General features: G+C 45.8%; 1 protein-coding gene across 4 annotated transcripts; it reads right to left on the reverse strand.

The window, feature by feature from the left end:
* Positions 1-27,518, reverse strand: LOC129499465 (dehydrogenase/reductase SDR family member 2, mitochondrial-like). 4 transcript variants are annotated; one of them, XM_055309204.1, is made up of 10 exons: positions 27,457-27,518; positions 11,565-11,719; positions 8,996-9,175; positions 8,646-8,823; positions 8,020-8,121; positions 4,856-4,926; positions 3,518-3,569; positions 2,318-2,452; positions 2,002-2,057; positions 1-1,513 (listed from the first exon to the last, which is right to left on the reverse strand). In XM_055309204.1, exons 3-10 carry the CDS (start codon positions 9,133-9,135, stop codon positions 1,402-1,404), a joined length of 846 nt encoding a protein of 281 aa, XP_055165179.1. In that variant the 5' UTR covers positions 9,136-9,175; positions 11,565-11,719; positions 27,457-27,518; the 3' UTR covers positions 1-1,401. The 4 variants fall into 4 exon arrangements, with proteins under 4 accessions (XP_055165179.1, XP_055165180.1, XP_055165182.1 ...); XM_055309205.1 differs by having other exon boundaries at positions 11,565-11,711; positions 27,457-27,508; XM_055309206.1 differs by having other exon boundaries at positions 1,434-1,513; positions 1,989-2,057.
* Positions 27,519-27,601: the final 83 nt, after the last annotated feature.

Raw genomic sequence — 27,601 nt, forward strand, 5'->3', positions numbered from 1 at the left:
ATTTACTTATTTATTTATTTTTAAAGATTGTATTTATTTACTTATTTATTTGAGAGAGACTGAGAGACAGAGAGTAGGGGGAGGAGCAGAGGGAGAAGGACAAGCAGATTCTGAGCTGAGCATGGACCCAGACGTGGGGCTTGATCTCACGACCCCAAGACCATGACCTGAGCTGAAATCAAGAGTCAGATGCTCAATCAACTGAGCCACCCAGGAACCCCATTTCTGCCTTGTTTATTGATGAGTGTTTTAAACTCCTGTTCTCCCACCACAATGAAGGAACTTAAGAGAGGTTGGTTCTTTTTTATATTTGTGTTCTCCAAGGTGCCTGGCCCAATGCATGGTTTGCAGCAGGGACCAATAAATGTTTTCATAATTGAATTAGTTTCAAGACAAAGACCCATGCCCAAGAGGTCCAGAGAGGGGACACCAGTGAGGGACTTCAGTGAGGTGAAAGCCAGCATTCAGTTGGAAGCCTTGTCTCAGGTCTTCCCTTGGGACCAATTCAGGACAAGACTTATGGATGGCATGAGAGGAAGACAGGTGTTCTCAGGGCCACTACTCCTCCCTGAGTCTGTTGCGCCTTGGACGTGCACACACAGAAGGAGGGTGCCACGAGCATCCCTCAGGAATAGAAAGGGACTTTACCAAGGGGAGACAGTCTTAAGAAGGTTCACACTGACTTCTCTCTTCTGTATAAATTATAAGGTCGCAACCTGGAATGGTATGCAAGATTTGGTGAGACTTTTTTCTTTGGGTTCTCAAAGGCCTGTGTGGCCCAGAAAACAGTGAGAATCACTAGCCTACAGGACCCCAGGGGGAATCCCAGAATCCTCCCTCCATGCCCCACTTGCTCAGCCTCCCCCAGCCAGCTCAGAAAACTGGGCAGAGCCTGCTATGAACACTCATTGGTCACTACCTGGGCTCTGTGAATGGGCTCAGGGCAGCAGAGTGCAGAAGACAAGAGAGGCCCGTGTTCGGCCTCATTCCCCTTGGCTCTACCCTTCCCAGGAGTTCCAGGCTTGAGGAGAAATTAGAGTTGATTTTAGGAAAGGAATGTTCAAAGTCCAAGTGGCGGAGAGAAAGAGGTAACATCCTGAGTGCCTGCTCCTTCCCCTTCTGTTCCAAAGTGCTCCAAAGTGCCAGCCCCATGAATTCCTTCGGCTCCACAGCCCCACAATAAGAACCCACATGTTGGTTGGATCACAGCAGCTGTATCAGCAGTAGTCAAGCAAATGAGAACTCTGGGGGTCCTGCCTCAAAGCTGGCATGGATGAGCCCCCAGATTGCTCATCTGGTAGAGCTTCAGACGTAATCACCTGACCTTAATGATCTCCCAGCCCACCACCCATCCACAGGCTCCTCAGCCCAGACCCACAGCTCAGGGCCCCCTTAGCCCCATCAGAGCTGAGGGGAGAAGCCAGCCACCACGATGTTTTCTCCATTGATGTAGCTGGCATCTGGAGAGCACAGGAAAGACACAAGTCCCGCACAGTCCTCAGGCTGCCCTAACCTGCATAGAAGGAGGAGACAGAACACATGTCAGTGACCTCAGACTCTGGTTCTGCTGCTCTGATGGGATTGGGTTCCAAGGAGGAGTAGGGCAGACTCAGCTGGACTGCTTGCACCCCTCAGGGCTCTGTGGAACCCAGACTTCAGCTACAGGAATGGCCAGGGGGTGTCTGGGTGGTTCAGTGGTTGAGTGTCTGCCTTTGGCTCAGGGTGTGATCCCAGATTCCCAGGATCAAGTCCAACATGGGGCTCCTTGCATGGATCCTGCTTCTCCTCCCTCTATCTGTGTCTCTGCCTCTCTTTCTGTGTCTCTGGTAAATGAATAAATAAAATCTTTAAGAATATATATATATATACATATATATATATATATATGTATATATATATATATAAAATAAAAGGAATGGTCAGTACAAATAGGGAGGGGCCGGCTTGTGAGACAGATGGGCCACCCTCTCCAGGTGTACCCAGATTACCAAGGCTCCAAACCTTTGCAGGTGGTACTTCTCCTTGAAGTTGTTCCAGAGAACCTCATTCATGTGTAACTGGACAAAGGGAAGACAGAAACAATCAGTGCTGCTAAAACAAGGAGATGGGCAGGGCCACAGGTGATCCCAGGGCACAGCACCCCTAGCAGATTTGCCTTTCTCGAGGGTGATAGGCTTGAGTCATGGCTGACTTCAAAGGACAAGGAGGACCTCAGCCGTTAGGAACACTAACCTGAGGCTTCAGTCATTCCTTTATCCCAGTGGAGAGGTTTCTACTGAGCCCAGCTGGGAAATGGGGGACACACCCTGGTCCTCACCACTTTGCTGAAGTTAGTCTTGATCATTCCTGGAACCAGGCAGTTCACCCGGATGCCCTTGGGGGCCAGCTCCAGTGACAGCGTCCTGGTGAGGCCCAGCAGGGCCGTCTTACTGACATTGTAGGGACCCAGCTCCTGGGAAGGGAATCAAGACAATGATTAGAGTATGGGGAAGTAGGGGTGCCTGAGTGGCTCAGTTGGTTAAGCATCATGATCTCAGGGTTGTGAGATTGAGCCCCACGTTGGGCTCCCTGCTCAGCAGGGAGTCTGCTTGTCTCTGTCTCCCTCTGCTCATTCTCTCTATCTCTCAAATAAATAAATAAATCTTAAAAAAAAAAGATGTGAGAAAAAAGGGGTGCCTGAGTGGCTCAGTCAGTTAAGCATCTGACTCTTGATTTCAGGGCAGGTCTCCATCTCAGGGTCATGAGATTGAGCCTCACCATTGAGCCCCCACTGGGTTTGGCACTCAGCAGGGAGTCTGCTTGGGAATCCTTCCCTTTCCATCTGCCCCTCCCCACACATACACTGTCTCTCAAATAAATACATAAATCTTAAAGAGAAGAAGAAAGAAAGAAGAAAGAAAGAAAGAAAGAAAGAGAAAGAAAGAAAGAAAGAAAGAAAGAAAGAAAGAAAGAAAAAGGGATCCCTGGGTGGCGCAGCGGTTTAGCGCCTGCCTTTGGCCCAGGGCGCGATCCTGGAGACCCAGGATCGAATCCCACGTCAGGCTCCCGGTGCATGGAGCCTGCTTCTCCCTCTGCCTATGTCTCTGCCTCTCTCTCTCATTCTGTGTGACTATCATAAATTAAAAAAAAATTAAAAAAAAAAGAAAGAAAGAAAGAAAGAAAAAGAAGAAGAAAGAAAAAGAAGAAAGAAAGAAAGGAAGAAAGAAGAAAGAAAGAAAGAAAGAAAGAAAGAAAGAAAGAAAGAAAGAAAGAAAAGACACAGGGAAGCAGAGGAAAGTATCTGTTGGATTTCTCACCTACAGATGATCCCACCCCTGGCCCAAGCACAGAGCTCAGAAAACCCTCCCCAGCCTAGTCTGAGAACAGAAGCTGGATCTCAGGGATGCAGCAGGTACATGGGCATCAACAGCCTACGGCAGCAGGAGTGAAGTGGGGGTCTGTCCCAGGCATTATCCCTGTGGCATTCTGAGGACTCCTTCCCCTAATCTAATCAGGTGCACCCTGAGCAAGCACTCACCACATGTGGTATATATCCTGCAATGGAGGAGACCAGGATGACTGCCCCCATCCTGAGAGGAGACAGACACAAGAGGAGACAGGAAACCAATAACTTACCATGGATTGAGGTGCTATTATGATTTTTAAAAGACATAAAAATTTGAATAATACCATTTTAATGATTATAGTCATTGAATAATGCCATCCTTGGAACAGCAATATAGTTCCTGTTATTATCCCCATTTCAGAGCTGAGCAAACAAAGGCTCAGCAGGGCTTAGCAGCAGAGCCATAAATGGCAGAGTCAGGACTCTAACCTCACCTCTCTTACCCAGTGTCCATGCTCCAAGCCATTATACTCTTCTGCCTTTCCCTGGGGAAGTGAGGAGCAGAAAGCCAGCTGCTTGTGGAAGGGGAAGAGTGAGCGTGGTGAGGAGGCCCCCAGTGCTAAAAGTGAATACCCATCAATGGACCACCTCTGAGAAGCAGATGAGGCAGGAGGACACAAGAAATGAGAGTCAGTAACTTTTCCTTCTATCCTACGCAGTCCCGGGCCAGCTTCTAAAGGGTACATCTACACAGAGGAATCTGAGGAGCAGCTATGTCCTAAGGGAGACAGCAGCCTGCATCCCTGCCACAAGACCCCTGAGACTATGTATGGGGTGCAGCCGAACATGCATCATCTGGAATCCAGGCAGTCTCTCTGGAGGCTGAGAAGCAGGGAGCAGGGCAGCCTGGGTGGCTCAGCGGTTTGGTGCCACCTTCAGCCCAGGGTGTGATCCTGGAGACCCAGGATCAATTCCCACTTCGGGCTCCCTATATGGAGCCTGCTTCTCCCTCTGCCTGTCTCTCTCTCGCTCTCTCGCTCTCTCTCTCTCTCTCTTTCTCTGTATGTGTCTCTCATGGATAAATAAATAGAATATTTAAAAAAAAAAGCAGGGAGCAAGGAGGGGCCCAGGATGGGCTTCTCCCCATGGGGAGCAAAGGGGCAGACCCTGTCACAGATCATAAATTGGTGAAAAGACACTGTCCAGCAGTTCAAGAAGCAGAGTAGAGGAGGATGGGAATGACCTGCCTACGAGGCAAAGGAGCTAAAGCACAGCCCTTTCCCAAACCCGGTGATGTCAAGGCCAATGACACCATGCCTGAGCCCCAGGAACAGCACCCTCATCCTATAGCCACTAGAATTAGAAGCTGTAGCTGTGCAAAAGATGAGGCAGGGCAGAGGGAGAGGGATGTGGAGACTCCAAGGACACCTCTTTGGTTCCCCTTCCCAGCTGGGCCCCTATATTCTCCAGACTCCATTCTTGCACTGATTCCCCACCAGTTCCCACTGTCCCTGCCACCCGGCAACCTACCCCCTGTTCTCCATGTGGGGCAGCAGCTGGCTCAGCAGCAGGGCTGGCGACTTCACATTCACATCCAGGATCTGAAATCAGAGCAGAGGCCAGAATGGAGGGCAGAGAGACACAGTCAGCCCTCGGCCCAGGGCCCGTTCTCAGAAGACACTTGGACCCCAGTCATTTGTGTGGCAAACCCAGGAAGGTGCAGATCTGAGGTTCATTTCCCTTCTGATCAGGACAAGAGTGGTTTCCCACTTGCTAATGTTAACAGGCAGGCAGGCTAAGTGGCAGGCCCGTGAACAGAGCCCTGAAAACGTGAACTGGTCAGGACTAGGATGAAGGAGGGAAGTGTTCAGGACTTTTTTTTTTCTTTTTCTTTTTATTATTTATTTATTTATTTATTTATTTATTTATTTATTTATTCATTCATGAGAGACACACAGAGAGAGGCAGAGACACAGGCAGAGGGAGAAGCAGGCTCCATGCAGGGAGCCCGATGCAGGACTCGATCCCGGGACCCCAGGATCATGCCCTGAGCCAAAGGCAGACACTCAACTACTGAGCCACCCAGATGCCCCATGCTCAGGCCTTTTAAAGAATCTAGATTATGAGCTGATTGTGCAGAGCGAAGTTATAAGCACAGGCCCCTGGAAAAAGATTGAAAGTAGAACAGATGGAAGGAAAGGAGATTTCTGGAAGAGCTGTCTTTGTCTGTCTGTGTTTTTACTCATTTGTGTCCTTGTCTTGTCCCAGTAGAATTGAAGGCATCCTCACAGGGCAACAGCATAAAACAAATCAAATAGGTATAACATGTGAAGAAACAGTGTAGGAAGATAAGCAAAAGCCAGAGCAAGGTTGATGCCCATGGTTCACAGCATGAGGTAAGGACTAAGCATCACTCTCCTATTCGTCCACAAAAATGCCAGCTGTGAAGGCCTATGTGCATGCCTATTTTTATCACCTACTTGGCTCTAAGCTTTCCTGGGGCCATCATTAAAAGGGAGACACAACAGAGAAGGGCCGTTCTGGGAGCTCAGTGCCCACGCTGGGCCCACCTGCAGCTAAAACCTGGATCTGGCCTCAGGCATGAGGGTCCCTGATCCTTTGTCCAGGGACTCAGTCTGGTGGGACTGGGGCAGAGGAAAGGTAAGAGGGAACTGGCTGGGAGAGATGTAGAGACTGAGCCGGGGGCTAGGACACAGTGCCAGCTGGGGCTAGAGTGGTACCAGGATCCCACCTGTGGGGCAGCATCTTGTGTAAGATCAATGTGTCCTGTGTCTCTAGGGAGTGAGGCTGCACATCTACAGCATTTCCCCACATCTTCATCCCACACCCCACCATTCCTTTGGATGAGGACAGGGGAAAGTCTTCAAGGGAGAGCTGCTGAGGCCCACGTGTTGATGGGTTGCCAGTGTTGGGGATGACCCCGAGGATTGTAAAAAGTGGTTCAGATGCCCAAAGGGGGGCCTAGCATGAGGTCCCCAATAAGGAGGAACTGATCATTAGACTACAGGACTTCCTGCCCATTTTCTGCTCAAAACAAAGCCCCACCATCCCACCGATGTCTGCTCTAGGTTCCACGTGTGTCAGGCTAGATGATGGGCTCAGACAAGGCCTCTCCTAGACTCAGCAGCCAAACAGGAGCCAAGAAAAAGGTGTGAGTTTCTCCTCTTCTTAAAAGGACTGCCCTATTAGAGAAGCAGGTAGAGTAGCTCCCAGTGCCATGAAGTCCTGAGTAGAGATCGTGGGCCTGAGAAGATTGGATGCTGGAGAGTCCTCAGGCAGGAGAAGGATGGAGAAATGGTGGAAGAGGAGATGGGAAACTTCACAACCAGCTGTAGAAAATAGGAGTCTGCCCAGGGGAGGTGCTCAAACTGGCCCAGTGACAAAGTGCGCAAGAAGGAACACCCCCCCGCCCAGGACACCTCCTAAAAACTGCATTCAGATAAAGCAGAGCTTCAGGTAAATTTCAAACTGGTTTTGTGACCATTTCCCCTCTGAGGTGGTGACAGATGTGTTTGGGGATGACTCCTACCCAGTGGTGTGGACTGCCCATAGACCAGTAAGGCCTTGGAGAATAGGGTGGCAGCAGAGAAAGTAAGGCTGGGCTGTGGGCTAGCACACTCAGCTTCAGGAGGGAAGATTTCAAATGGGTTCTGAGAAAAAGAGATTCATGATCCCATGAACTAAGACACTAAAAGGGAAAATGACTCAGGAGGGTTGGGACACTGTCAGCAATGAAATCCCAGCTACCTAATCATGAATGATCCTTCGGAGGCATTAAGGAAGCTGAGGAGCTTGGGGAGGCTGCTAGCAGTGGCTGCAGGGAGCTCAGGTTTCAGGCCATCTGTGAGGATGGAGGGAAGGGCATCCAGCCAAGGCAGACAGACAGGAGGTAGCGGCCTGAGAACGATGTCTATAGAGCACAGAGACCCAAGGAAGGCAGAAGGAAATGTTCTGGCCAGTGCCTGGGATGGAGGAGAATGCTAACAACAGCGGGAAGATGAGGATTTCACTGCAGGCCATCCTGTAAGGAGGACTCAGGAACCAAACACAGGAGTGAGTAGAATAGGAGTCATAGAATAATGAAGGCCAAGGTGGACCTCAAGACATTTTATCAAGTCTCTTCTGGACCCTGTGGACCAGGAGGCAGGATCATTAGTGGGAATGCAGTGGGTTGGAATGTCTGAGCTCATGGAAAGCTGATGAGCCTGGGCCTGGGCCTGCCAGGTATAGCAGGTTCCTCTGAGGGACAGTGAGGAACTCTCATCCAGGAAGGGTGAAGAATCTCAGTGGCAGGTACGCATCCCCAAAGAGGAGCAAAATCACCAAAGGATATAAAATACATCTACTGTGGACAAAGAGCAGAGACCTGACTATTTTTTACTCTTACTAAGAGCAGAGACCTACTCCCACAGCCATATCCCCAGAGCCTGGCATATAGCAAACCCCCAACAAATATTTGCTGAATGAATAAATACAGATAGGAAGAGAAAGAAAAGCAGAAGGAATGTAGGAACCCACTTTGAAAGCACACAAATTGAAAAGTGGCATCGTGGCACATTCCAGGGGACAAGTGATCAGTGCCTGTTTTTACAGTCACTTCAGGAAAGGAGAGTTGAGTCTCAGTGGGAGAGCATGTTAGACCCCTCAGCCAGCTCTCCTCAGCAGCCTCTCACCTTGTCCCACACCTCCTCACTGGCCTGCAGGGTGCTTCCTACCAGGGGGTTGACGGCTGCATTGCACACCAAAAAGTCCAGACCCCCATAGTGCTCCAGGACCTGGGGGGAGGGGTGACACACAGGGGTGTAAGTGTGGAGAAGGCCTGAGGAGGCCTCACCCTCCAGCACCACAGCCAGGTGCACAGGGCACTGAGGCAAAACTTGCTAATTAGACCCTGACCGGACCAGGAATGGTAACACAGCTGGTGTGAGAACCAAACTCCGGTGATGGCAGTTGCCCCGACAGGCCCAGGCACAGGTTCTGCCTCACTGAGGGCATCAGGGGAGGGTCTGTCTCCTCCAGGAATCCCTCCATGGGCTTGGGATGGGGAATCCCTCTAGATTCGTCCTCAACCACAGTTCTCCAGGGTGTGGGAAGGGGGCAAGGGTCCTCTCATGGACAAGCCACTCTCCAGAAAGCCATGTGCACGATGAGGTCTGCCCAAGTAGATGGTGAGCAATTCTGGTTTCAAGACGTGTTGTAGGGCCTCCCGCAGCCCCCGAACCGGCCCCCCCTAGGGCTGAGCAGCAGGGGAAGGGCTCTGTGCATTCTCCTCCCTGTGTCCTTCCACTCTGCCCCTCACCGTGGCCACCAGCCGCTCCCGGTCCTCGGCCTTCCCCACGTGGCACACGGTGCCCGTCACGCTCAGCCCCTCGCCCTGCAGCGCTGCCACCGCCCGGTCCACGTTGTGCTGCTTCCGGCTGCTGACCACCACGTGCGCCCCGTCCCGGGCCAGGCGCCGGGCGGTAGCGAAGCCGATCCTGCGGCAGAGATGGAGGGAACAAGACAGCCTCAGCCCGCTGCCACCATTGTCCCTCAACCCAGCCCTGGAAACCAACAAGGCTGTGTCCCGATCTGCAACCCCAAGGTCTCTCTGTGGAAGCGAGAGTCCTTGGAAGGGGTCAAGACCCATAGGGCAATCAGGGCACTTACCCATCAGTGGCCCCGGTGACCACAGCTACCCGATTGGCCAGGGCCCCCTTTTGGTCTATCCCAGTGCTGTTCATGCGCACAGAGAGCCCAGCATAAGAACGAAACAGGCCCCTGCTGACATAGGCCACTGCTTGGAACATGCTGGCCAGTGCCTTTTTCTGCTTCCTGCTGAACTTGGCCCTGGAGGGAAAAAACCAACTTCACCTGTCACCAATGCCATAGTAATGATGGTCATCTACCCTCAGCTCCTCCAGACAGCCAAGGCCAGCAGCAGAGAGCCAGAGAGAGCAGAGCCAGGCAGGGTGAATTTCAAACACGTGAGCCTCAGGTCAGGAAAATGCTAGGAAAATTCTCTATTTATAAAACTGGCAAATGGGAATGTGAGACCTAACATTCAGTAGACAACATTGTTTTCCCATTCAGTCCGTGTGCAAGCACTGAGAGCTTGGAACGCATCAGAGAGAGCAGTCCCGGGTTCTAAATGCCTGCATACAGTCCTCACCAGGCTGCTGAAGTGAAGCTGACTGAGTAGAGGCTGGGAGGAGGCCGAGCCAGCCAAAGCAGCCCCACACCAGGCTGCAGGGTGCAGACTGTCCCAACACCCTCTGGAAGGAAAGGAGTCGGCTGCTGTAGGTGTGCACAGGTGTTAAAGCAATGTGAGGACCCGACGTGGAGAGACTCAGAGATGTAGACACTTTCCTCTGAACTGGAAATACATCAGAGATGCTTGTGTAGGGGACCCTCTTTTGCCTAGACCCCAAATTTCCCAGCTCCACATCACTGTGAGCCCGGAGACTCCTGCCTCCCCCAGTGTGAGATTCCCATTTGCTTACTCAGGAGCCCTGCAGGGTCCTGGATCTAGGAGTCTGATCTGTTTCCTGCGGAGGCAGGTGAGGAAGAATGGTTGGAGCAAGGAGTTGTCAAGGACACCCAGGGACTTGGGATGCACTTTTAATGCAGGAGAGTGCCGGAAAGCTGAAAGAGATGCAGGCTCTGGTAGCTCTGGACTGAGGGGCCAGCAGACCTTCACTTTCAAGAGGCTCTGGTGGAGACTGCAGACCCCCATCAGTTCCAGACCTGCTTTGGCCACTCCGACACCAAGGGACTCCTTGTTACTAAGCAACCCTTGTCATACCTACTGCATCTCCCTTGTTCCTTAGCAACCAACCCTTACATAACCCAGTTCCCTCAACTTAGGGGTCGGTATCTATAATGATCAGAAAATGGGTGCTGCTCAGAAATTATGGAGAAATTTCAGATTAAATATCAGGCTGTATCTATGTCATGATGAAGGTAACCAAATGCTCTGCTTTAAGAGAGACAGCCTTGGTTTCAAATTTATGTCTCTCCTGATACCATTTTTCCAAAGTTACCCTTTACAGATCCTAGACCCCCTCACCTTTTTGTCCTAGCTGCCATCACTCTGCTCACTCTCTCTCATGCTCTCTCTCCTTTCTGCAAGGTCATATTCACAGCCTTTGGATTTGAGAGGATGAGGGATTTCGGCTCCTGAAAGAACCGAATAACACCTTTCCTAAACGGGATACCAGATTCTAAACACTTATGACCCCTGGGGGACTTCTCTCCCCCAGGTTGTGAGCACAGATTAACCCCATTCAGTGTCAGGGAATTGGTCTGTCTCCTTGGCTGGGAGGGCCAGTGGAAAAAGAGGAATCGCCTTTTGACAGGATGGGCCGCCCCCTGCTGGAAGAACCGAGTTATGGCATCTCTCCCATCTCCGCTAGTCTGTGGCTGTCCCCTCTGTGGTCTACAACAGTTCTTACCAAGCCCTGCTCCTTTCCAAACTTGCCGTGAGATGGTTTGCAGGAAATCTGTCCTACTTGTAGGGAAAAGCAGCTCTGGCCTGATTGCAGGTAGAGTGCAGAGAGACTAATCAAGCCTCATCTGTCTCCCTTGCTTCCCCTTCCCATTCAAGGCCCCTCTTTCCCAGGGCCTGAGACTGAGCAGCTTCCAAGGGCCCAGGCTCTCACTCACTCAGCCCTTGTTCTCACTTCTGCTTTTCTCTGGAGTAGTCAGCTGGGCCAGAGAGGCCAGAGTCGACTGGGGGTCCCGGGAGCTGAGAGTGGCCTCTGAGCCTGGCACTGCCCGCTCTGATTCCCCTTACCAGGCTGAGCAGTTCAGACACCCAGAAATGGAGGTGGGGAAGCCAAGTGGACATGCCCTCAAACTAGTCCCATCTTGGAGGTGGATGGCCTTCATCAAAGAGAAAAGGGAAAAGTCAAGAATACAGAGGTTAGGGGAGAAATATGCAACAGTTAGAAACATTAAAGTCAGGGAAGAGAGAGACTAGGGAGCTATCCACAGAAGGTGTGTGACTCTGGCTCTAACTGCACCTTGGTAAGATGAGGGGCTGAGTTGGGGAGCCCTAAGGGTTCTGATAGCACCCCCTTCCAAGATCTTTATTATGAGAATCGAAGGAGAAATAAAGACAGCTGCACATAGAGCCAGGCAGAAAGCAGCAGCAGCATAAAAAAATACAAAAGAGCAAAAGTGGGTGAGTCCAGTGTCACGGACCCCAACCCCCAACCCCCAACCCGGACAGCCTTACCTCAGGCCACACTGACGTTGCCTCCGCCTGACCTGGCTATGCTCTTGTCCTGAGCCCAGGTCAGGAGCCCTCCTGCTGTGGAGTCTGGCAGCTGAGTGCGAGGATGTGGGTAGGCAACAGGCTGGGTTTCAGGCCCTGTGATTCTATCTGAAAAACTCAAAGATTCATGGAATTTATAGTCCTAGAATTATGAAAGGTGGTGGTGACAAATGGCCTCCCCCACAGCTGGGGAGGAAGCTGGGGGATGGGAGTCGCCTGGGGGAAAGAACAGGACTTCTTGTCTGAGTAATAGTCTAGAGAATGCTGAATGTACCACTTGCCAGAGCCCCGTCCTGTCAGACCAGCTGTTCCTAGAAACTCACACAACAAAAACAGACCCCTGGGTCAAAGTGGGCTCCAGATGGCACCCTATGGGGCCTATGGGCTTAGCTGGCTGGGGAGCTGTGTATAAAGCCACCAAGATATTTCTATAGGCACCAAAAAGAGACTACAGACCTCAGTCCCAAAGCCAATGAAACAGGCCCTCCCCGCTGGATCCAGGGATCAGGCCCCTGGCACTACACAGCTTTCATGACTGGACAGTCCCAGGTATCCTTCTGTGTCTGCGCGGCTACCCACCACCGAGGCTATCACCTGGGTCCAAATATCTGAATGAGAGCCTCCTTCCTCCCAGGTGCTGTGTTAAGTACTGTGAACACCAAAATAAGGAAGGCACAGTCCCCACCCTTAATAAGATTAAAGTCTAATGGAGAAATCAAATAAACGTAGAGCAGAGTGCTACATTTAAAAAAATTTTTTTTGTTCTGATTCTTTTTTTTTCATTAATAATTATTCTGTGCCATCAATGGTCATTTCTTTAATTTAAATTCAATTTGAGGGGCAGCCCGGGTGGCTCAGTGGTTTGGTGCCTGCCTTCGGCTCAGGGTATGATCCCGGAGTCCCAGGATCGAGTCCCACGTCGGGCTCCCCGCATGGAGCCTGCTTCTCCCTCTGCCTGTGTTTCTGCCTCTCTCTTCTCTCCTCTCTGTGTCTCTCATGAATAAATAAATAAAATCTTTTTAAAAAATTCAATTTGAGAGTGCTACATTTTAAAATAGAAGCAGATTTGAGGCTCAGGAAGACCTCCAAGGAGAGCTCAGAAAAAGTCACATAGAGATGCCTGTGGATATTTCAGAGGAGGCAGTCGGATGAGTCATCCTGGCACTCAGGATGGCAAGCCAGAGATCAGAAGAAAACTTTGCAAACTATTGGTTTGGGTGGAAGCAGCCTCATAAATGGATGAGATAGGCCTGAGAAAGTGATGAGGAGGAAAAGTCAAAACTGGAAGAGTAGCAACCGGCCTCTAAGAAGGTCCCCATGGGGGATCCCTGGGTGGCGCAGCGGTTTGGTGCCTGCCTTTGGCTCAGGGTGTGATCCTGGAGTCCCGGGATCGAGTCCCGCGTCAGGCTCCCGGCATGGAGCCTATGTCTCTGCCTCTCTTTCTCTTTCTCTCTATCATAAATAAATAAATAAATCTTAAAAAAAAAAAAAGAAGGTCCCCATGATCCTTGTAGGCTGGCATTCCCAGCCTTGTGGGATCCCCTCCTGCAGCAGAGTGGGGTTACCAGAAAAGTCACAGTAGGTGGCTTCTGAGATAAGGATACATAAAATTGAGTGTTCTGTCTTGGACTCTCTCTGACTCTCTCCTTCTCCCTTGGATCGTTCCCCTCTGCCATGTTGTGAGCACTCCTATGGTAGGACTGACTCATGTGGCAAGGAACTGAGGCCTGCCAACCACCATGTGAGCAAGCTCAGAAGCAAACCTCTTGGCCCCAGTCAAGTCTGGAGAAGACTACAGAGCCAGATGAGAGTTTCACTTCAGCCTCATGAGACCTCCTGAGCCAGAACCACCAACTGCATTGTTCTCATTCCTGACTCTTGGAAACTATGAGATAATACATTTCCAAGCTGTTAAGTGTTAGGGTGATTTGTTATGCAGCAATAGATAACTAGTACAGGACTCTTGGAGAAAAATAGCTCATTGAAGAGTCAGAGCAGAGAATGCTGAAATATAAGATTTTCAAAAATAAGGTAGCCCCAGTTAAAACAGTGTTGCAGGGACCCTTGGGTGCCTCAGTGGTTGAGCATTTGCCTTCAGCTTAGGGCGTGATCCTGGGTCCAGGGATGGAGTCCCACGTCCGGCTCCCTGCAAGGAGCCTGTTTCTCCCTCTGCCTATGTCTCTGCCTCTCTCTGTCTGTCTCATGCATAAATAAATAAAATCTTTAAAAAAAAAAACACTGTTGCATTGATTCATGAACAGATAAATCAAAGGAGCAGAAGGGAAGGTTCAGAAATAAATACAAAAAAAAAAAACACAACCCCCACACACACACACAAAAGAAATAAATACAAACACACTTGAGAACTTCACATGTGATAAAGGTGGCATTTTGAATCAGTGAGAAAAAAGATTTATCAATAAATGATGTTGAGACAACTGGCTAGCTCTCTGGGGGAAAAGAAACTAAATTAGATCTGTGCGTTTCAAACCATACACCAAAATAAATTTCAGATGAATCAAAAATTTAAATGTTTAAAAAAATGAAACCATTAAAAACTGCAATAATTCTTGGGGCGCCTGAGTGGCCCAGTCACTTAAGCATCCAACCCTTGATTTCAGCTGGGGTCGTGATCTCAGGGTCAATGATCTTGGGATCGTGATCTCAGGGTCCTGAGATTGAGCCCCATGTCTGGCTCAGCACTGGGTGTGGAGCCTGCTTAAGACATTCTCTATCCCTCTGCCTGCCACTTGCACTCTCTCTGTCTCTCTCCCTCCTTCTCTCTCAAAACAAAACAAAACAGGGATGCCTGGGTGGTTTAGCAGTTAAGCCTCTGCCTTCAGTTAAGGGCATGATCCTGGAGTCCCAGGATCAAGTCCCACGTCGGGCTCCTGGCATGGACCCTGCTTCTCCCTCCTCCTGTGTCTCTGCCTCTCTCTCTCTCTCTCTCTCTCTCTCTCTCTCTCTCTCTCATAAATAAATAAATAAATCTTTTAAATTTTTTTAAATTTATTTATTTATGATAGTGAGAGAGAGAGAGAGAGAGAGAGAGAGAGAGGCAGAGACATAGGCAGAGGGAGAAGCAGGCTCCATGCACCAGGAACCCGATATGGGATTTGATCCCGGGTCTCCAGGATCGCGCCCTGAGCCAAAGGCAGGCGCCAAACCGATGCGCCACCAGGGATCCCCTAAATAAATAAATCTTAAAAAAAAAAAAACCACTACAATACTTCTTTTACTTCTGCATGAAAAAAGACTACCTAAGAAAGCCAAAAGAAAAGTACAATTTATGTAATGTTTTAGAATACTAATATATTTAGCTGGACTAAAACTAATATATAGTGATAGAAATCTGTGGTTGTCTGAGTAGAGGGGCATGAGGGAACATTCTAGGGTGATGGAAATTGTCTGTATCTTGATTAGAACAGTGCATCTGTGGATGCACAGATATATGTGTTTGTCAAAACTCCAGGAACTGTGCAATTAAGGTGTGTACATTTCACTGTCTCTGCAGCATACTTCAATAGGGTTGATTTTAAAAAGAAAAAGTAAAAGGGCAAACACCAGTAAGTGTGATCTTTTATAAAAACACAATTTCTCTACAGAAATTGATAGTCTTGAATCCTGAAGTGCTTCCAATCCCTTTCTTCTCTGGGAGTGACCCTTCCCCAGCCTCTCCCAGGCATAAATGATTCAAAGCAGAATTCCTACAGCATTTTATGCTGTAGAGACGGAGTTGAGGTCTATATAAAGCATGCATTACTTTGCTTTGTTTTCTACACCGATTTGAAGTATCCTCTAATCTTGGCCTCTAGGATGGTGCTGGAATTAGACTGAATGTTTGTGTCCCTCCAAAATTCACGTAGAAGCCCATGTGATAGTATTAGGAGGTGGGGTCTTTGGGAGGTGATTGGGACATTAGGGTCGAGCCCTCATAAATGGGATTAGTACCCTTATCAAAGGAACTCTTGAGAGGTCCCTTATTCCCTCCACCAGGTGAAAACACGGCAAGAAGCCATTTATGAACGGAGAAGCAGGTCTTCGACAGACACCGAGTCTGCCGGTGCCTTGATCCCAGCCTCCAAAACTGTGAGAAATAGGTATTTGTTGTTTAAACCATCCAGTCTTTGTCATTTTTTGCTATGGAGGCCTAGGCAGACTAAGACAGCTTAGTTGGCTGGTTTCGTAATTGGCTGATTGGTTGTTTGGAAGACTGGCTGATTCACAGACTAGGGAGATGGAAAAAGCAAGAGCTATTTCTCTAGGGGCAAAAATCCTCAAGAAGGAAGGAAAAAAAAAAGGAGAAGAAAATATTGCCCACGGTGGAATTTCATAAGACAAAAGTGGAGAAAACAATGGGGAAAGTAGTTATATGTGTGTTTCTTTGAGGAGGAAGAAAAGATATGATAGAGAAGAAAGTTCTGGCAATGACCTCAAGGAAACCCCTTAGTATCCATAGCCTTTGGTAGGCATGGGGTAATGTAAAAAGACAGGGGCAGGCTAGAGCTCAGAAGCACAGGAACCATTGGCAGGGCCATGGTGGCTGCAGGAGAGTTATGCTAACCAAACCCCGAAGGCTACAATTCCAGGAAGCCATATATGTGCTCCAAAACAAAACTTCCCATCGCAACTATGACCTCCCTCCAGTTCATTCCCTGTGCATCCCTTTCACCACAGCATCTCAAACCCTTGACAAGCTACAAAAGCATTTGTCAGGAGAAAACCAGCTTGCCAACATGACTGCCGCCAACACCCTCCTCTCAGAGCTTCGTAGCTTATCGCAACACACGCAAATGAGCATCAGCAAGCTGCCGATGGATCGGGGTTCTACTCCACATCTTGGCACTGAAGGGTTCGCCTTTATGTACCTTTTATGAGATTGACAGATTTAACAAATAAAAAACAAACAAACCAGAATGCCCAGTTAAATTTGAATTTCAGATAAACAAAAAGCAATGTTGTAGTATAAGGACATCCCCAAAATTGCATGGGACATGCTTATACTAAAAAACCTATTCTTGGTTTATTTGAAATTCAAACTTACCTGGGCAACCTGTGTTTTATCTGGCAACCATGCCCTTTTACAGTGGTGGTAACTGTTATCCAAAGAATAGTGACAGCCATCAGCTTCTTTACTCTTTATTCTTTTTGTCAGCTTATTAATTGAAAAAAATATCAAAATATAAATTTAACACCTCACCCAGGAGAAAAATGAAGAACAACTATTATTTATAAAATGTAAATATATATATATATATATGTATATATATATAAATGATGCCTGTAACACGTAGGTACAGTATCCTTGCATCCTTATGCATCCATTTTTTTAAATATATGGATAAAGGAAAAGTCCTCCATTATTAAGCCACCAAATTCCTATACTTCCCAAAAGTAATCACAATTAACAGTGTATTCTTCTAAAACTTTTCCGCTATTTGCATACATATATAAGTATAGAATATGTAGATTTGTGTGTTAGTGTGTATCACATTGTAAATGCTGTTCCACTGTTCTGCAACTGGTTACATGGTAGTACAAATAGATCTACCTCCTTATTTTTAAAAGTTGTACAATACTCCACAGGATGAACATTGTCTCCTCGTTCAGCAATTCGCAAAGTAGGGTTAGAGAAGCCCCTGAGGGATCCTTTTAGGGGGTCTATGAGGTCAAAATTATTTTCATAATAATAATAAGATATTACTTGCCATTTGCACCCTCAGTCTCACAAAGAGTACAGGGGAGTTTTCCAGAGACTACATGTGGGTGATGACGTCATTGCTCTGACAGTTAATGGAATGTGTGTATACTTCTTATGTTTTCTAATTTTCTTGGGAATCCCTGGGTGGCCAGTGGTTTAGGGCCTGCCTTTGGCCCAGGGCGTGATCCTGGAGTCCCAGGATCAAGTCCCACATCAGGCTCCCTGCATGGAGCCTGCTTCTCCCTCTGCCTGTGTCTCTGCCTCTCTCTCTCTCTCTGTATGACTATCGTAAATAAATTTTAAAAAATTATTTATTTATTTATTTTTTAAGATTTTATTTATTTATTTATTCATGAAAGACACAGAGAGAGAGAGGCAGAGACACAGGCAGAGGGAGAAGCAGGCTCCATGCACCGGGAGCCCAATGTGGGATTCGATCCCGGGTCTCCAGGATCGCGCCCTGGGCCAAAGGCAGGCACCAAACCGCTGCGCCACCCAGGGATCCCTAAATAAATAAATAAATAAATAAATAAATAAATAAATAAATAAATAAATAAAATTTTCTAAAGAAGTCGATTTAGGGTATAAATATATACACTTTCAAGAGATGAACTTAGTTTGTTTTCAGACTTCCTAGTTGTCTCCAGTTATACATTCTACAATTTCATTGTTATTGTCCAATAAATTGTTATTTTAAAGTTCTGGGATTTTCTTGTACTTGTGTGAAAACTCAAGGAACAAATACACTTTACCTTGTTTTGAAATAGTATTTTAAAATATTTTCCAGGATATTTTTCAGGAGCTCCTGGGTGGCTCGATCGGTTAAGCATCCAACTCTTGGCTTCAGCTCAGGTCATGATCTCAGGGTCATAAGCCTGAACCTTGTGTCAGGCTCCATGCTCAGCATGGAATCTGCTTGAGATTCTCTCCCTCTGCCCCTGCTCTCTCGCCTGCATGCTGTCTCTCCTACTCTCAAATAAATAAATAAAATATTTTTTAAAGAACTTTCTAAATTTTGAGTTTTATCCGAAATTGTTATTTTAAAATGTAGTAGTAGTTTATTCTAACACATAAAATCATTCATTTACATTATATTTGTCCTCTTCAAGGATTCATCATTGGCTAAAGAAAGATAGATTAAAAGACTTGCTTTGTCAACCCACAGCTGCATCATCTACATCTAAAAATACTGGAAAGGGCAGCCCGGGTGGCTCAGCGGTTTATTGCCACCTTCAGCCCAGGGCCTGATCCTGGAGACCCCCGATCGAGTCTCACGTCAGGCTTCCTTCATGGAACCTGCTTCTCCCTCTGCCTGTCTCTGCCTCTCCCTCTCTTTCTCTGTGTGTTTCTCATGAATAAATAAATAAAAATTTTTTAAAAAAGAAAATTAAAATAAATAAATAAATAAATAAATAAATAAATAAATAAACTGGAAAGGATGAAAGTGGACTATCCAAGAGTTCTCTGACTAGAGGAAGGGAAGGACATACTCCAAAGAAATTGTGAAAAACTAAGTAAACAACAAGAATATGATAAATTCCAGATTTCCCTCCACTCTGCGGATATTAGTTTATCTTAGGACATGTGATGCAGTGGACACTATTTTAAATAGTGTTTATAGGGCTAGGTAAGATGCAGCATCATTTTGAGACCAGTCACTCAGAGTTGACAGAAAAAGGAACTGCCTTTTTTTTTTAAGATTTTATTTATTCATGACAGACACAGAGAGTGAGAGGCAGAGACACAGGCAGAGGGCATACTGTAGCTGAGAGATGATCCAGCAGTGTGCACTGACACACGAGTGTCTGCTGGAAGGGCTCCATGGAAGATATTCTGGGCGCGCTCACTTTCCAACAGTACAGTTGCTCACTCCCGAAATCAAAGATTTAGTCACAAACCTGAAGACAGAGTTCCTCTCTTGCCTGAAGAATGGTACTTTTACCTGACAAATGGATGGACCAACATGTTGTCTTGTTATTTATCCCATGTAGGCACAGACTAGTCCCAAGAGATCTTTTATGTGAATATTTGGCCACGAACACAAGTGGTGGTAAAATGTTCAGTGCTGACTAACTCTCTTGAATCTCATGGTTGCTCCCAAAAGAACGGTTTTGGCATTTCTGTTGCTGACTCAGAGCAGTGATGGACACAGGTGCTGGCACTCCTTGAAATAAGGCAGCAGCAGCCAGCTGTCCAGGTAGCCACTGCGCTCCTTACTGCCACATACTTCAAGTTCCAAGAAAGCCAGTTGCACTTAAGATCATCATCTTAGATCTTGATCCTTGAAAACACATCTTTTTAACATTCTTGGGGAAGAAATGAGAAGTGTACAGAAAATGTTTCTGCCTCATACTGAAGAATGATGGTTATCTCAAGAAAAAGCCCTTGTACTATCGTTCGAGATGTGAACTGAACCATCTGCCTTTTTCGTGTAATTCTATTTTTACTGAAAAGAATGACTGACAGCCAAACTATGATTATTCAGATTCCAGGATCTGGCAGATATTTTCTCAAAAATGAACAAGGAAGACTATCACTTCAAGGGAAATAATTGCCAACATTTGCTGCCATTGATAAAATTTGAACTTTCCAGCAAAAGTTAGAATTGTAGAAAATCTCTATCTGCCATCCCGAGTTTGACAACTGCCTGACTCTCTTTTTCCAATGAGATCAGTGTTGATGTTAATAAATCTGATTTTTGATATTGTACCACAGAATATGTCAACATCTGGAGGACCTGCATATCTCAGTGAACCAGAATTTTCCAGATAACCAATGCATGACGTTACAAAATCACGTCTTTTCTTTTTTTTTTTTTTTAAATTTTTTTATTTTATTTTATTTATTTATGATAGGCACACAGTGAGAGAGAGGCAGAGACACAGGCAGAGGGAGAAGCAGGCTCCATGCACCGGGAGCCCGACGTGGGATTCGATCCCGGGTCTCCAGGATCGCGCCCTGGGCCAAAGGCAGGCGCCAAACCGCTGCGCCACCCAGGGATCCCACGTCTTTTCTTTTTAAGAAAAGATCCATTCAAAGTGCAAGATACCAAAGGGATTTTAATGTAACATTGTATCAAAAATTCCTTGATATAGTTTCATATTCCACAGTGCAACTAATCTTTAAGAAATATCATTTATCAAATTTAGGTGTGGTACCAAAGAAAGACATTAATGATTATCTGAAAAAGCTAAGATCCTCCCTCTTCCAACTGTGTATCTGCAAAGCCAGATATTCTTCATATACTTCCATCAAAAGAGCATATTGTAACAGATGAAATGTAGACTCAAGCAAGAGATTGCCAGACATTAAAGAGATTTTTTTTAAATCTCTTCTTGCTAATTTTTATTTTAGAAAATATGGTTATTTTTCATTTAAAATGATGTTTACACAGGAATGTAAACTGATCCCAGCCACAATGAAAAACAATATGCAGTTTCCTTGAGAAGTTAAAAATAGAACTACCATGTGATTCTGGATAAATATCCAAAGGAAATAAAATTATTACCTTAAAGCGATACCTTTACTTCTATGTCCCTTGCAGTATATTATTCACTATAGTGAAGGTATGGAAACAACCACAGTGTCCCTCACTGAATGAATAGGACAATATGCACACAATATTTCAGCCTTAAAAATGAAGGAAATGTCATTTGCAAAAACATGGATGAATCTTCAGGATATTACACTAAGTGAAATAAGCCAGACAGTAAGACAAATACTAAATGGTATCACTTCTATGTGTAATTAAAAAAAAAAAAGTCTGAGGCACCTGGGTGGCTCTGTCAGTTAATCCTCTGACTTGATTTTGGCTGAGTTTTGATCTCAAGGAACATCCCAGGCACTGATCAGGTGGTAACCACCTTTCTCCCTTCTTTCCCCTTCATTATATGCCCTGCCTCAATACTTCTGGACACCCCATCTTGGAGCACAGAGAAGGCCCAGTCCCAGACTCACCAGCTGGAATGGAGGTAATGACAGGAAGATACAGTGTCTCGCCCTACAGAAGATCAGAGATGGGACTCTGGTGCCATCACCCTAGACTCCCTGAGGCCCATTTTGGGAGGCTTCCATGTTCGCTCAGGTTTTAACTATTTCCCAGCCTGTATGTGCCTGAAACTTCCTGAAGCCACTCCCAACCAGCCTTCTTACCCTCAGACTCTCAAATCTGAGAAACCCACAGTGCAACCTGAAGGGCAGAGAGTAATCTGGCAAGACAGCCAGACCCCTTGACAGAGCTCCCCGCAGAGCCCCCCCACAGATAGTCTCTATCCAAGGGAAGTAACTCAGAGAACAGGCTTCTCACAAACCCACCCCTTCCTGCCATCCCCTACAGACAAGAGGCTCCAACTTCCTCCTCTAGGAGACTCTACCCAAATGCAAGGTCTGTCAAGCCCTAGTCACCCCCAAGCTCTCCCCAGGTGAATATGGATCAGGCTCCTGGGGATTACAGGTCATTAATGGGATGATTAAGGGTGTCCTCCTACATACCAAGGGCCTTCAGGAGGCTTTATCCCCATCCTCCTCTTTCCTGAGTCTATAGTCTCCTTATTAATCCTCAATATTGACTCAACAAACTGTTACTGAGTTATAAATTATTCTAGGAATCATGAGGTGTTCATTTCACAATACGACATACAGAGACTGTTCCAGACTCTGCTCCCCCTCCAAGCTCCCCATCCCTCCTGGGTTCTCAGCTCCAGGTCCATCTAGTAAGTCAGCCTCCCCCTAAACCTTGAGTATACACAACAGTTAACTCAAAATGGAGCACAGATTCAAAGATAAAACATAAAACTATAAAAATTTTAGAAGAAAATGTAGAGGAATCTCCCTAAATTGTTAATATGGTAAATTACATGGATTGATTGTTTAATATTTCCTGAGCTTTGCACCCTTGGTTGGTCACGATATATAATGATTTTTATATATTGTTGAATTCTATTTGGTAACATTGGCTAAGGACTTTTGTGTCTATATTCAGGGATATGGGTTGTAACTTTCTTTTTCCTTTTTTTAATACTTATTTCTGGTTTTAGTATCAAGGTTGTACTAACTGCATGAAATGAGTTGTGGAAGTTTTCCCTTGTTTCTCATTTAAAATGAAAATTTTATTATGTTGAACTGGTCAAATCTATATATCATACTTCAGAGGATCAGGTCCATCTGTCTGTCTTCCTTCCTTCCACATGGTTAAAGATTATCTTATGGAAGAGAGCCGCTTATCTCATATAAGGCTCAATTCTTCTCTATTTGTTTTTATATTTCCATAATAGTGCTATTACTTTTACTATGTGCCAGAAACTATTCTAATCATTTTGTAAACATTAATTCTTTTAATCCTGGGCAGCCCAGGTGGCTCAGCAGTTTAGCACCACCTTCAGCCCAGGGCGTGATCCTGGAGACCCGGGATCAAGTCCCACATCAGGCTCCCTGCATGGAGCCTGCTTCTCCCTCTGCTTGTGTCTCTGCCTCTCTCTCTCTCTCTCTCTCTCTCTCTCTCTCTCTCTCCGTGTGTGTGTGTCTCATGAATAAATAAATAAAATCTTTAATAATAATAATTCTTTTAATCCTCATACAACTACGATTTGAGGTAAGCGTTATGATTATCCCTGTTTTACAGGTGATAAAACTGAAGCACAGAGAAATAAAGGAATTTACACAAGGTCACACAGGCAAAGTTGGGAATTCAACACAGGTATCTGTTCTCTTAACATCAATATCCTTTTCATACTCTAGATCACAAAAGAACAGACAGCATAAGTGATTTGCTCCATTGAAAATAGCCAAAGTAGAACTCTTGATTCCTGTCCACCCTAACACCTGTCTTTTCACATCTCCCCATCCCAGGAAGGTGTTCCAACCAAAATTTTGAGAGTTACCCTGGAGTTTTCTCTTCACTTTGCCTCCCATATTCAATCTATCAGCAAATCCTGTTGATTTTGCCTCCATAACATGTGTCCAACTGTCTCCCCCCCGTCTCAACTGTCCTCTCTGGAGCCTTCTAACTGACCTCCTTCACAGTACTCCTAAATCCTCATAAACCATTTTCCCTTTATCCTGCAGCTAGAGGAATCTGCTTCTCCCTCTCCTTCTGCCCCTCCCCGCTGCTTATGCTCACATGCTCTTTCTCTCTCTCAAATAAATAAAATCTTAAAAAAATATATTTTTGGGGTGGCTGGGTGGCTCAGTCAGTTAAGCCTCTGACTTCAGCTCAAGTCATGATCTCAGGGTCCTGGGATCGAGCCCCTAGTCAGGCTCTACACTCAGTGGGGATTCTGTTTGTCTCTCTGCCTCTCCCCCTGCTAGTGCTTTCTCTCTTTCTCTCAAGTAAATAAATAAAATCTTTAAAAGAAATAAAAGAAATCTCCTCTGCTTAAAGCCCTCCAATGTCTTCCCATTGCGCTTAGAATCAAAACTTAAATTATTTCCCCAATTTGCAAAGCCCTGCAGGATCTGGCTCCCAAGTGTTTCCCATACTACTTCATATGCTCTCCCCTCGGCCTGCATGCTCTGGCCCACAGGCTTCTTTCTGCCCCAAACCTGCCAGTTAGGCCTACCTTCATAGCTTTTGCACTAGCTGTTCCTTGAAAACTCTTCCACCTACATTTCATGACCCCTGTTACTTCCTCATAGAGACTTTCCCTAAGCATCTGGCACAAGGTAGAGCCTCCAGAAGCACGTTTTTTACCCATTCTCTTCTCCTCCTTTCATTCTTTTTTTTTTAGGTATAATTAACAATGTTATATTGGTTTCAGGTGTACAGTGTAATGACTCAACAACTCCATGTATCACCCAGTGTTCCTCATGATGAGTGAGTATAATCTTAATCCCCTTTACCTATTTCACCTCCCACCCCCTTCTTCTTTGGCAACCACCAGTTTGTTCTCTGTACTTAAGGGTCTGGTTTTTTTTTGTCTCTTTTTTCCCTTTGGTTGTTCACTTGTTTTGTTTCTTAAACTCCACATAAGTGAAATCATATGATATTTGTCTTTTTCTGACTGGCTTTTTTCACTTAGCATTATACTCTCTAGCTCCATCCATGTTGTTGCAAATGACAAGATTTCATACTTTTTGATGGCTAATATTCCATTACAGATATACATACCACTTCTTCTTTATCCATTATTCTATCAATGGACACTTAGGCTGCTTCCATATCCTGACTATTGTAAATAATGCTACTATAAACATAGGGTTCGTGTATCTTTTCAAATTAGTGTTTTTATCTTCTTTGGGTAAATACCAAGTAGTGCAATTATTGATCATAGGGTAGGCCTATCTTTAATTTTTTAAGGAAATTCCACACTTTTTCATAGTGGTTGCACCAATTTTCATTTCCACCAACAGTACATGAGGATTCCTTTTTCCCCACATCCTCACCAATCTTTTATTTCCTTCATAGCACTTTTCAATGCCTAACAGGATAGAAGCTCTGCAAGCTAATAATAATGATACTTAATGCCCATGTAGCTCCTATTTTGTGTCAGGCACAGTTCTAAGCACTTTACGAATATAAACTCATGGAATCCTCACCACAATCCTAAAAAGTTGCACTATGAGCATCTCCACGTTTGAAAGAATGAAACTCAGGAACAGAGAGGCAGAGTAGTAACCTGGTCAGGGTCACACAGCTTGTAAGCAGTGAAGCTGGGATACAAGCCCAGGCAGTCTGGTTGTGCAACATGTCCTGCTGTGGGGCCCTTATTTGTATTATTCTCTGCCATGCCTACAGCACCCATAACAATGCCTGGTAGAGCACCAATAAATCTCTGTAGAAGAAACAAACAAATACTGCATAACTAGTTTAAAGATAAGCCTGCCTTTGAGCTAGATTGGTCTGACTCTAAATCCACACTCTTCAGAATATAGGAATTGGAGGATTATGAGGTTCAAACCAGAACTTCATTGAGATTTGCCTGCTACCTTAAAGATACATACAGTGTTCTGGTAAATGCATATGTAAATAACTAGGATGCAAGGCAGAAAAATGTAAGGAACTATTAAAAAGAAAACCACAGGCCCCCAAATGGCGTCACTTAAACCCAAACCAGGGCTTAATACCTGACCTGCTTGTAGTTTCAACCTCCCCCAGAAATATAGTCTTAACTGATCAGTCAGGCATTTTCTGATCAGCATCAATGAATCTGCCACATGGGTTGGGTTCTCTCCATCCGCCCCCAGATTGAGGTAACCTGCTTGATAAGACCTATCACCTCTCCCCCTAAGGGAAAGCTACCTGGCCTGAAACAATCTTTTTCTTTTATTAATAACATTCTTGCCCCACTCTCATTCCCTAAAAACCTGCCACTGTGTCCTAAGAGCCCCTTCTACTTGCTAGATGGGATGCTACCTGATTCATGAGCCATTTAATAAGATGAATTAGGTCTTCAAATTTACTCAGCTGCATTTTGTATTTTAACAGATTGGTGGCAGCAGTGGAATCTGAAGCAAACTTGTGACAGCATTTGAGGACAATGAGAAACACAGGCGTGGCACCCCAGAACCCTCTCTAGTTCATTGTCTTTCTCATCCTGGGGGCCATTGGTAAGTCCCCTGGGTTGCAGCTCCTCTGTGTTTGAGCTACTGCTCTCATTGGCTTCCCAGCCCTTGGTCAACAGGTCAGTGTAGACTGACAGGAGGCTCCAACAGAATGCCAGTCCATAATTCCACATTAGAATCCTGTCCCTTTTCCAGCCCAGAGCCCTCACTTACTGAGGTTTGCTGGGTTAGCCCTTTCCCCGTTTCCAGGCTGTAGTCACAATAATGGAGTCTATGCTCTGGTAGTGTCCCTGGTCTTCTCTTGGCCAGTCCTCAATGACATGCTTTGGTTATGGCAGCTGAGTTAAGATTTGTCTGCATATTTTTTTGTCTTGCTTTGTGTAAATAAAGGCTACTGCTAGTGGGGATCTCGGAGGCTAAAAGCCACAAAAAGTGGTGGGCCTGGATTGAGTAATTAAGAGCTGTTAGAGCACTCATCACCTAACTCAGACTTTCATATTAGGATAAGCTGGTCATGGAAGGCGTTAAAGGGACACTAAATCTCCTGCCAATCCCAACAAAGCTTCCGTGTGTGCGGTGAGGCACACTGTAAAACTCTCCTCCCCTGCAAGGTTCTTGCTGGCACACCTGCTTATTTTATGGCTAAGAATGATCATCCTGGAAGTAGCAGATGTTGAGAAAGATGGAAAATGTTACTAAAAACAACGTGGAGGCCAGCCCGGGTGGCTCAGCAGTTTAGTGCCACCTTCAGCCCAGGGCGTGACCCTGGAGACCCGGGATCTAGTCCCACGTGGGGCTCCCGGCATGGAGCCTGCTTCTCCCTCTGCCTGTGTCTCTGCCTCTGTGTGTGTGTGTGTGTGTGTGTGTGTCATGAATAAATAAATAAAATCTTTATAAATAAATAAATAAATAAATAAATAAATAAATAAATAAATAAATATTAAAACAACGTGGAATTATCATGACCATTATGGGGACCGTTTCAATTAGGCAACATCATTTAAGACAGCATTTGAAAGCAAAGGTTCCCAAATTAAAGAGAATGCCTCTTGAAATTGGTAAGCAGAAGCCTCCAAAAGGTCAAAAATAACAAAATAGTTTCATTGAAAGATCCATTGCACAAGGCTAAAGAAAAATTAAAGATATAAGAGGTACATAAGGCAAAAGACTCTAAAGACTGACAAAACTCCCACTGTTGTCATCGTCCCTCAGTGGAGGAGTCATTCTACTCATCCTTGTCTGAATTGTTTTTCCATTCAGGCACAACCATAAAAAAGAAAAGAAAGAAAAGAGAAAAAGAAAAAGAAAAAGAAAAAGAAAAAGAAAAAGAAAGGAAAGAGAAAAGAAAAAGAGAGAGAGAGAAAGAAAGAGAAAGAGAGGAAGGAAGGAAGGAAGGAAGGAAGGAAGGAAGGAAGGAAGGAAGGGAGGAAGAAAGATCTGCCAAGTTAATGGCCTTACAGTCACCCCTATATCTATCTTCAAGGGAAGATTCCCACATGGGCCCCTTCCAGAGTCATCCAAATTGAGGGATTTCCAGGTAAACTGCTACATTATTCCTTTAAACAGCCAAGGGGAAATGCTGGTAGATACCAGAGCCTATAGAGGGGGTCCCTGGAAAACTGGCAAAAGCCAGCAAAAGGTAAAAATTCTTACCAGAATCAGCTCTTCAGAATTTCTGTCTGTAGTGCCCAGTCCAGAGTGGAAATCCTTTGCAAATCCAAATCCACTATTTATTGATCCTTTCTCTACCAACAAAAATTATTGCCTTCCTATTTGCGTCACTGGGTTTGGCTTCCTG

This window comes from Nyctereutes procyonoides, unplaced genomic scaffold (genome assembly GCF_905146905.1).
Source record: "Nyctereutes procyonoides isolate TBG_1078 unplaced genomic scaffold, NYPRO_anot_genome, whole genome shotgun sequence".
In the NCBI taxonomy this organism is placed as follows: Eukaryota; Metazoa; Chordata; class Mammalia; order Carnivora; family Canidae; genus Nyctereutes; species Nyctereutes procyonoides.